The 11,564-nt window shown below is 41.9% G+C and overlaps 1 protein-coding gene across 1 annotated transcript in view; it reads right to left on the bottom strand.

Moving 5' to 3' along the window:
- LOC108794448 (DNA-(apurinic or apyrimidinic site) lyase-like) overlaps window positions 1-11,564 on the bottom strand; it is a 69,643-nt gene that overhangs the window by 31,849 nt on the left and 26,230 nt on the right. The window contains exons 8-11 of the mRNA XM_018565486.1: window positions 11,137-11,346; window positions 8,678-8,860; window positions 7,918-8,049; window positions 7,727-7,831 (exon numbers count right to left, since the gene is read on the bottom strand). Coding sequence (XP_018420988.1) covers window positions 7,727-7,831; window positions 7,918-8,049; window positions 8,678-8,860; window positions 11,137-11,346 — 630 coding nt within the window. The remainder of the gene's footprint in view (window positions 1-7,726; window positions 7,832-7,917; window positions 8,050-8,677; window positions 8,861-11,136; window positions 11,347-11,564) is intronic.

Raw genomic sequence — 11,564 nt, 5'->3', positions numbered from 1 at the left:
AGCCTGTGGGGAGTGCTGTGACTGGGCGGCCGAGACCCCCAGTCATATGCACTCCCCTAGGATGAACCCACAGGCCACCCCGCCGGAGCGGGGCCGCCGCAGCCGACCCACCGTGACGGGTCTGCATGCGTCCGTCAGTCGTCCAGGGGAGACTCCAAGGATCCGAGACATCCAGCCTCACGCCCGGACAACACTTGCTAGAAGATTCTTCTGAAAAGATCAGGATGAAGCAGGTAAGAATACCTGAGAAAAAATTCTTAGCTCCTTACTCCTGACGCTAGGCAAAAAACTGGAGACTTGTCAGCAGGTGGGGGGTTTGGCCACCGGCAGGGGCCGCCCCAGGCTGTAATTGGTCTTTAGTTTTGTGCCTAGCGTCCTTCTCCTGCAGGTGGTGATATTACCCTACAGTACATGATCTCCGATCTGTTCCCTGTGTCCTTCAATGAACGGGAGATAAATATCTTTTGAGACATCCCTGTCGGGAGGGACATACCTGGCCCGGGGTTATGTAGCCGTGACCGTGTCCCAAGACTTTGGGCCTTTGTACTTCAAATGTTATTGTGCTTTGACTTTGATTTCTGTGAATTGACCTTTTACCTGTATGTTTCTTAAACTCTCAATAAATACTTATTGAACTAAAATTACAATACTGTACTGTAATATAATACAAAATATAAAGAAGAAGAAACCAATTACAGGTACCTTCGTGGCTGGTGTGAGGGGGAGAGAGAGGAGGATTATTGTGTAGGACGACTTGCACTATCACTAACAGAATTACTGCTATCCCTTGACTCAATGGAATCTTTTTCATTTCGTGAAACCTTAACAAGGAATCTATCCAATGTGACATTGCATTGTCGTTAAAAAGACTCATCGCTCGCACTGCTACAGCCTTATTCGGGTGATGCTTTTCTACAAAATTTTGCTCTTATTGCAAGACGTCGCTTGTATATCAAGGCAAAATTTTTCAGAAATATTTGCTTGTCTTGCAAAACACTCTCAAACCAAGTTACTTGTAAACCAAGGTATTACTGTAGAATAGAATAGGTATAGAAGCCTCCAAAAACTAGAATGTTTAAAGCTACCACACCTTACAGTTACCGATCCGCCAAAACTTCAGCTTCAGTCTCCACAGATAGACAGATCCTTCATCCTCCGCAGATCTGGATTCCAGCTGCCACTCAAAGACGTCTCTTCCCTGGACCCAGCTGCTGCACCCTAACCATCCAAGACATCAGAGAAACCGGCCACCACTGCTGCAATTGCACACAAGACATGGGTTGCCTTTCTAACATCTCCATGTGAGTGCAAATTGATCCTTTTTTTTAATCTCACTTGTATTGCAGTACTACCTGACCAGGGTACTGGTCTTTTTTCTCATGCTTCATTTGCAGACACAGTTATTGCTGCCTTGGTATTTTGAATCAACGCCTTACAACCCAGTGGTTCCTGAACAACACGGAACTGTCACCTTCCTACATTTTCCAGTTATATCCTCTTTAATTGCGCTAGGCTGTGGCGCTCTTGAGTGTTTTCTCTTGTCTCCAAGTAAATTTCTTTACTTTTGATAATACTTTTCCTAATGTTTTCCCAAAACTAAGCTAATAGGACTAAAACTATGACAAAAATACCCTGCAAATTTCTCTAGTGGAGATTTAGTCAACAAAACTAAACTAAAACAATTCAGATGACTAAAATACGATGAAAACTTAAATGTCATTTTAGATTTAGTATTTGTCTAAAATGGCATTTTAGTTTTCGTCGTATTTTAGTCATCTGAATTGTTTTAGTTTTAGACTAGTTTTGTTGACGAAATCTCCAGTAGGGAAATTTTCAGGGTATTTTCGTCATAGTTTGTCCTATTAAAGGAGAACTATGAGGTGAGTGATTTCCACTCATACTCATAGTTGGAGCCGACCTGTGCCAAAGAAGCCGTCACAGGTCGGCTCTATTGATCGGGAAGTGAGCAGAAACATGCACCGATCTGCTCACATCCCGATAGTCACCGATCACTGCAGGGAGACTGTCAGTCACCGCTCCTCGCAGGGATTCTCCCCTTTCCGATCCTCCAGTGGTGAGTGAAGGAACGAACGGGGGAGGGCACATGTGGCTCTGCCTCTAGATAGGCAGAGCCAGCTGTCACTCACGCAGCTGGGTGGATCTCGACAGTATTGTCGGAATCAGTCCCAGCTGCGGCGCTCTCAGTATATCGCGGGAGGAGGTTAGTATATGTCCTCCCGTGACCCTTAAGAGAACTATGGGGAAAACCACTTACCCCATAGTTCTCTTTTTTTTAATAAATTCTTTATTTATAGGTTTTTCAATATAGTAGAAAAAGAAACAGTCGTACACAGATTACAATAAAGTAGGTCAAGGAAAACCAAAACAAGCATCAGTACGGTATCAAATGATAATTGAAGAGAAGAGAAAAGAAAAAAGACAGAGAGGTAGCGGGGAAAAAAAATATTCAGACAGTCACCAACACATGACCAGCGATTCCTGGTCGCTCCTTCGTGTGGTCTGACCACATGATTGTCAACTCTCGTCCATAGGAATACATACGGTGGAGGCCTTTCTACATCTCCACCCCAGGTAGGCCAGCTGCCCGCACGTGACACCCGTGTTACTTTCGTTATACCTCGCCTAGTAGCGCTATATAGTCCTGGGACGCAGTGAATTCCGTTCAATAAAACCAGGTGTGGTTAAACTGGGAAACTCTGTGGTTAGCAGAAGTCAGGAGATCCTCCATTTTGTAGATATCTCCAACTCTGGACAGCGACAGTGATATCGGGGGCGCAGATGTGCGTTTCCAGTATAGGGGGATGCCTACTTTTGCAGCACTGAGTAGGTGCACCAAAAGAGACCTCCTGGTAACAAATCGATGAGTGCGTTTGCCATTTGTTTTGCGTGTTCCAGGTTGAAGCGCATGTCAGGTTTCTGGTGCAGGGGTTCAAAAGGCAAGAGTGGTGGGGAGGCCAAATGACAGGGTCCTCCCCTCCATATGAAGCATATGCCTTTGGCTCCACTAAGTAATGTCTGAGTCAGATATAAATATACAGGTATTTACTCTTGCATATGATGGAATTTCTTTTATCTGTCATAATTTATGTGCCGTGAGGCTCTGTTTGCTACACATTTTCTATGTGCAAGCATCACTGCCCTATTGCTCTTATGCTTGGGAAAGCCCTGATGGTGATGGGAAAGTATGGCAGTTGATGAAACAATGATTTTGGGATGGTGTGATTCCATTACTTCTGCAGGTACAGGAAAAAGGCCATCACTGAACTTTATGGATATCTACTCTTCTGCAAATTTTATGCATACATATCCTGTAAGTTACATGTTTATTGTAGATGGAGGTTGAATATGAATATATGATAACTCCAAAAAGCTACAAGGTTATAGACCCAGTGCTGAAAAAGTGTAATTGACCGTGAAATGCGTCAACATGGGACTATCAATACCAAATCATCCATGTGATGGATATGAACTTTACACAGCTGGTGATATACAGTGTATGCTATAGAATGTAAACTATTTTTATATGAACAATATAATGCTGTTTTACCTGGAATACTAGTAATAAAAAGTTGTGTATTTCTATATATGGCTAGAGTGTTCAAAGCCACAATTAAAGTCCCTAGTATTTGAGCAACAAAAGTGTTACGTTAGATAAACAGCAAAACACACAGCTAAAATACATAGATGTGATTTCTCTCATCTAACAAAAAATATGTTATTCTGTTTAGCCAGTTTTCTTAGCTATATCCCTGCCAGACATTAAACAAGGTCATGACCATTTACTTTTCTGTGCTCAGTCAAAGCAATACAGTTTAGTCAAGGTTGGGATTTTGATAATGAAGAAACAGCTGCTCACTGATCAGGTCACTTCTGTGCTCTATCCTCCTATTAGCAAGCCTCATTTCCTAGATTTACAGCACTTTGCAGCGCGAGTATGAAGGGGTTACTAAGCTTTTCCCTTTTCTCGCAGTTTAACCCTTTCGCTGCCAAGCCCCCCGGAATGCTTTAAACCTCAGCTGGCCACAACATTTTTGCAATTTTGTTTTGAATTGCTATTGTTGCATTGCTAGCTTTTGTAAAAAACAAACAAACCGTATATTTTGTGAAAGCACAGGCCCGGTAGAATGGGTAGAATAAAAAAGATGATGCTACTACTTTTATAGGTCCGGCGATAATTGTGCAAATGTTTGTCAAATCAATATTAAACAGATAACAATAAACAATTAAATTGATAAAAGCACACCAAAATCAGTAACAGTGCGCAAAAGAAAATACATGGGGGGAGGCCGCCCAGATTTTTTGTTAATATCTGTCAGCCGCTGATGACAGCTATTATTTTACAGGGGACCGTCGGAGGGGCCCTTCTGATATAAGTTCATGGTCACTTGTAGCAGAAGGCAGAAAGCCACCAAGGTATGGCATACTGGCGTGGCCAGCTGCAAGCGGTTGTGTTTCGCCGTATGCCATACGTCGGTGGCAGCGAAAGGGTTAAATACAGATGTGCCGGACACTAGTACAAAGACATATTGAGAGATTATTTAAAATTATTAACACATAAATTAAATAGAGCTTCTGTATATCTGTTAACACGTACCCATTGCGGTTTGTTGAATGGACTTCAGTCCACCAAGCACTCAAATATATTACTCCCACACAGAATAGGTGCATTTTATACTACTATAGTACAATAACAACCCTAGATTTGATCAGAAAGGTGATGCTGCAAGAGGATTACAGCTATGCTCTTCTGAGCTATGACTCATGAAGAGCAGAGGAAGGAAAGCTCCTCCTGGTGCATGCGAGCATTGTAGGAATGACTTATACATGGTTCCCAAATGTTTAATAGAGGCAGAAGAACTTTATAAACTATGAGAGGAATTTATCAAAACTGGAGCAGACAAAATCTGGAGCAGTTGTGCATGGTGACCAATCAGCTTCTCTCTTCAGTTTGTTCAGTTAAGATTTGAAAATAAAAGAGAAGCTGATTACCATGCACAACTGCTCCAGATTTTGTCTGCTCAAGTTTTGATCAATTCCCCTCAGTGTTTTTTCACAGAAAAATGTACTTCTGTTATACACACTTTGTTTTTAAATTTAGTGTGAGGTTTAAAAGTAATGTCCAGTATCACACATATTTCTGGAAAGAGGCAAACAGTCAAGGAAAAATTATTATACCCCTTAACACACTACCATATAAAAAGATGTTCCTGTTTAGAATCAGAGTTCATAACAAAGCAAGCAGAGGAGCTAGAACTTTGGTGAACACACAGGGTGTGGGGAAGAGGCTGAATGGTAGTGCCACAAACTGAAAGTGTTGGAGACCCATAGCAAAGTTAAGGAATTGCTAATGTGCTGGAAATATAAAGGCTGTGCAAGTACAAGCCCTTGATGTCTACAAAGGCCAGAATGTCTATCTGACAGAGGGAGGCTACGACAGACCTGGTGGTTTATAAGTGGAAATTTTGGGTCCAAATGAAGACATTTACAGCCTTGAGATCCATAATTCCTAGGTTGGAAAACATCCTTGAAACTTTTCTGCTACAGGTCAGGAACTGAAGTGATAACCAATTAATCCAGAACAGCTGCAAAAGCTGCATTAAGGTCCGCTAACCTGTGTGGTGGCCTTGAAAAGGTGGAAGAGAAGCGGGTTTGGTCTTTAAGGTTGACACCTGGAAGTACTGAAAACAACTCTTCTGGGCCTTGGGGGAGGGGGAGCAGAGTCTATCCAGCATGAGGCGTAGTATTCTTTCACTGGGATAGTTGAGTACTCTAACCCCAGTGACATCCTTGATTACAGTGTCCAATGCAGCTCCGAATTGATAATAATCCTCAAAAGAGCATGCGCAAAAGATGCTGTTCACAAATCTGTTCTACAGACCAGCATTTAACCCAAAAAAGTTCTCCTCATGTTTACTGATAGGAGACTCATTCATTTTTGACAGACTAACAACGCAGCCATGGAAAAACACATTGAAGAGGCGCTGGGGTTTCAATGCCTATTCCAGTGGTTTAAATGCAAGGAAATCTTTAGACAAGCTCACTGGCTCTAGTAAGGAAGCTCTCCAAGACATAAGACTCCCTCAATGGATACCTAGAAGCAACTCAAAGTATAGATTTATAGATGGGTGCCATCTACGATATTAAAGAGTCCAAAGCACCTTTAATTGATTGCTGCTAAATACCTTGTTAGAATTCTAATCCCAAAAGAAGGTTTTACGCCAGATCTAATAAAGATCCATTTGGTTATAGTTACCTTTGAGTCCATTCAAGCCCATTCTTCTAAGCCCTAATGAAGCCGGAGTGTTATAGCCCCGGAAATGCATTGGCTGGTATTACAAACAATTAAAAGGTACTTTGGACTATTTCATATTAAGGCTTGGATCCTATCTGTATGTCTATACTTTGAGAAATATCACAGCCCTGGCAGGTTGCAATGCAGGACCTGCCAGAGAAAAATAGGTTTTTGAAAGAATCTCCAAACATTTATATATAGGATCCGTAACACTAATGCATCCTTTAGAGGAATTATCAGTGCTTTACATGACTCAACAGTGGGAATGGACAATTTCTTAATAAAGGCCTCCTGAAATGAGTATTAGGCTGTAAAATGTTGAGGTGTAAAGTGTTTATCAGGACTTTCCAGTCAACATACAGGACATCTTAAAGTAGAGCGTGCACCAGAAAAGTTTTTGGTGTCTTGGGACCACTTTTAAAGTGGCATGCCTCTCATCAATAAATGCCACTGCTTGGCAGGGACAACTTCACTCAGAATACCAGGTAAAACGTTAGGTATTCAGGCAACAGCTGCTAAGAGCAGGAGAGCCTCAAATGGCTGGAGGTGACCAGGTCAGTGTGGGTGGCAGCAAAGTACTACCTCATGCTGAATGGCATTAACAAAGCACGGAGTGCATGCATATGACACAGCACTCAATTTCTCAGTGTTTTATCCCTTTGCATGAAAATCAACTGGAAAAAGGGGCATAGTAATGGAGTCCAAAAGGACCTAACAAACTAAATAGTTCCCGATACTCAGCAAACACAGCCTACTCACAAATGAGTAGTGCGGAGACAGGGCACACCAGAGGCTGTGCCATGGCTCTGAACCTGGAAAGCGTTCAGATAACATAGCACACAAACGTCTGGAAAGCACCAAAAGCAAAGCCAAGTGCCGAAGGTCACTTTCCAGTCAGACACAGAAATCATTCAGTCCATAGCAAAGACTTAATTGAAGAAAAAAAAATAAGGAATAGAACAAAATAACCAACAAAAATGAATAAACTTTTCTCAGGAGAGAAAAGACATCAATCCTTCTATGACACTAGGAAAAAACTGAGGTGTGCTGGGAAGTAGGACGGGTTATACCAGGCTTATTACTGTTTTTTTTTTGTTTGCCAATGTCCAAATCCTCCTGTAGTTGCAGTATAACCCAAATGTTTCTAAATCCGAAAAAGAAAAAAGGAAAAGGGAAAGAGAAAAAATATGGATAAAAAAAAAAAAAAAAGAAATGTTTACTGCTAAAGTTATGAAGTGGAGAAGAATCTTTAGTCAGCTTAAATACCCTATGCACGGCAATACGGCTTGGTAAGCTTTGGTCTACAGCTTACTTGAATTATGTTGCCTCACAAAGCGAAATTTAACATATATAATTTTATCAGATGAAAAAATAGCTTCATTAAAAATTAAAAACTAGAAAAAAAAGACTGACCTTTAGAGTCATTCAGATGAACAGCTCTGAGGTATGAGATACCAACAATTTTGTCAAACTCATCTAGCATATGCTTGAGGCCTTTCTCTTGCGACAAGTTGTGACCTGTGGTAAGTAGGACAGAGAAGATAATGCTGTATATTGCAGCTATGATATTAATACACAGAAGAACAGAGCAACATGGAACTAACCAGCAGCAAAAGCATGGCAGGTATCTAGACACACGCCAATTCGAGTCTGGTCTTTGATGAGGTCTATAATTCCACGCAACTCCTCAAAGCGACCACCAACTGTATTACCTTGACAGCTCATATTTTCCAGCACTGAAAAAGAGATGAAACAGTACTCAGCAGGTTACAATATGTTTCAATAATAGGCAGATGTATGTTCACCTTGAGATATAATAACAGCCTCAAATTCCTTTAGAAATGGTCCAATCTATATAAAAAACATATTACGCAAATAAAATGTCATAGGTATAAATTAATGATGCACCTGCCAGAGGCCATAACTACAGGTCCTTTTTAATTTACTTTCCCCAACACCATGTCATATTGTACGTTTCTTTTTACAATTTTAATGAAAGGCTAATGACTGATGCAGCTGTCTGATGCCATAATGACAGGTCCTCTTTATTGACAGTAATTATACACTTGACTTTGCAAGTGTGTGACCAGGCAATGTTCAGGAGTCACAGAGTGCTATCTGATATAGTGGCAGCAGATAGCTGGTCTATTTGGCAGCAGAAGTTATTAAAGTTTAAGTGTATCCTTACTGACAACTCTAGTAATGAAAGCGCGAGCCTAATTCCATTTAAAAGTTCAGTGTACATTCTCGGCATTCCTTAGTGCCGGACTGTGCACTTGGTGAGACAAACAAGACTACACTATCATGGCCACTATCATGGCCACTATCATGGCCACTATCATGGCCAGCCATCCTACTGCTTACCCACTGTGACGTCAGGCACTTGTGAGTGTGCATTGTTAATTCCATCAGCAATGAGCTCTAGGCACTGGTTTACGGGCATTTCTCCCACATGGGATCCAGGGTGGATATTATATAATGTGAGGCCCAGCTTATGGCACCGCCTTAATTCATCAATTAACATTTCACGACTCTTCTGAAGTACATCTGCAAGAAATGGAGAGGTGAGAAACACCAAAACAAAATACAGGACTCTGGAGAAATAGAGTAGAATTATACCATGTATGTACAGACTTTTATAATTTTCAATTTCTAGTAATTTTATCTACAGTATATACATTAACAGTTTTTGCAGTAGTTCATTGGGGTTTATTTTTGTTTTTTTTGGTACACTTCAGTCAAACATTCACATTCTGAATTTAAATTAACCTAAAGGATTATGCATACCTGCTGCATAGCGCTTAAAATTATCCAGACCATCCTTTTGGATGTCCCTCTGTTGTGGAAATTTTATTAGGATGTGTTTTTAGTATATTGTAATATTGTCATCATGTCTCTCAGTGTCCGGATTTCTGCGTCACGCTCGATTGGAGCGTCACCCGGATTATTCGACACTGGGGGTAAACCATGGAGTGGATATTTTCCTGTGCTAATGGCGGAGCAGTGGTTTCTTAGCAAGTGTATGGACGCCAGCCAGGGCCCCTGCGCGGTGTGCCGATTTATTGGCTTGGATGCACTTGCTTTGAGGACATAGTATTATATAAGATACATATCTGCCTTTTTGAAAGGAACGTGTGTTTGTATTTCTGATGCGTCTGATCAGTGCGCTGGTGATAGTATGGCATTGTCCCTGCAGATATGCTTCCATTCATAGGAATCATATTAACCTTATTGGGCATTGCTCACTGAGCAGTGCTGGATAAAATTCGCTCCAGTGTTAATGGGAGATTGTGTTTGTGGGTCTGGAAAGATGGCAGCTGTGCATACATGTGGCAAGGATGAGTCATGTTCTGCTCATCTGTTATCACTTCCTGTTTGACATCACTTCCTGCTGGATTCTTTTGTTGTGAGATGAATAAAAGCTGCTGTAGTGAGAGACAAAGGGGCTCTTGGAACAGAATATCTGCGATGAAAGGATCAACTTGTCTTGACTCTACAGAGGTAGAGTCAAGACAAAAGAGCGTAATACAACTGTGCTTTTAAGCGCAGCAGATTAATATGCGCAGGCAGTGTATATTAATTTCCAAAACACCTCTAACAAAATCTTTAGGAGTTCTTATTTTCTGAAATGCTTGAACTTGAATAAGTAAAAATGTAGGATGTGTCCCCTGGTTCCAAGCACAACCCTTTGCCTTGATCTAAATAATACAACCTCCCCCTCCACAGATGCGTACTTACCTGGATCCGACGTCTGTGGCCTTATTGATCACATCCTGGCCACGCCTGCACAGACTTGTCTCCCACTGTCTTCCTTCCTCTGCAGCCTCTGGATGGGATAGAAGTCTGTAATGAGCAGCTGCGGTCAGAAGAGTGAGACTTGAAGCACTGGATGTAATTTATCACCGGATGCCACAGACATTGGATCAAGGTAAGTATCTATGGAGGGGAAGGTGCGTTAGTTTAGGACAGAGCAAAGAGCCAAAAAGGGTGCACTTTGTCCTAAGTGCACATATCCTTAAAGAGAGCACCTCCAGAAAACCAGTCAGCCAGCTACTAATGCTATCCAGCAAACAATGAAACTGTACTTTGGCAAGCATGTTAGCTCAGTTTACCGGTATCTCAGGTCTCTGTAATTAACTGCACAAAAACATCCAGAAAGTACCTCACAGGATAACTGAGCATACATGTGTATAAGCAAAGCTTTTCGTCAGAGAATAGGTTTAGGTACTCACATCTCCCTACTCCGGGCCACACCAATTTCCACCCCCTCCTCACCTCCCAGCACGCTCCTGTTCACCTCTGTGCCCCCGCCCCTTGCCCTATCCACTGCACACCTCTGCATGCCTCTCACCCACATGTCCAAAGCTCAACTCTGCAAACCTCCATCCACAGCTCACCTGGGATGGGTGGAGAGATCTGTAGTAACAAACTGTACTGTAGTAACACTACAAAAAAACTGTGCTGTAGTAACAAACATTACGGGCGTTGGTGCTGTAACTTGCACTATTCATTGTTTGGCCGCATTAGCCAAACTTGGTGCAGGAACGATTTTTGGCTCATTGTGGTGTGTTGGCAGCTCATAGATATAAATGGGCTGCCTTAATGCAATGTGCAGTGGATTTACCTGGAAGAAATAACAATAGCTTGAGGATTATGGAGCCTACCAAAACTAACCCACACAAAATTTTTGGGCAGGCTGATCAATGATTTTAATTATGTTTTTTCTTTGCACTAAATTACATAATTGGACAGTAGAACACATTTATCAGTCTATTTTTCATTTATAAAACAATGCAATAAAAAGGTCAAACAATGACTTATACCTGGCTTTGGTGAGCCCAGATTCATGAGATAAGGGCTATGGGGCAGTATAAAGTGGGGATCAAACCCAAACTCTTTACAAGTTCTTCTAAATTTTTCAGCAGCACTTTCCTCTAGAGGTTTGCTGCTCCATGTCCTCTGTGATCTCAGAAACAGACCAAATGCCCTTGCACCAATGCGACCCGCCTCCAATACAGCATTCCACAGTCCTCCTGCAAAATCAATACAAGCAAATGCATTAATCTATATTAAAGTAGAACTCCTGCAGATACGCAGATAATATACATCAGGGCTCGACTGAAAATTGTGTCCTAGTGCCTGGGCTTGTGTCACTGTCCCCTGCTGCTGCCTCAGCAATCAGCTCTGCTCCCGCCCTCTTCCTCGCTGGGCGGCGCCTGCAGCATTCTGTGTTTCCCGATGCTCTACCCGC

Source organism: Nanorana parkeri, unplaced genomic scaffold, assembly GCF_000935625.1.
Source record: "Nanorana parkeri isolate BGI_ZX_2015 unplaced genomic scaffold, ASM93562v1 scaffold852, whole genome shotgun sequence".
Taxonomy (NCBI): Eukaryota; Metazoa; Chordata; class Amphibia; order Anura; family Dicroglossidae; genus Nanorana; species Nanorana parkeri.
This window is presented reverse-complemented; position numbering and strand designations above follow the sequence as displayed.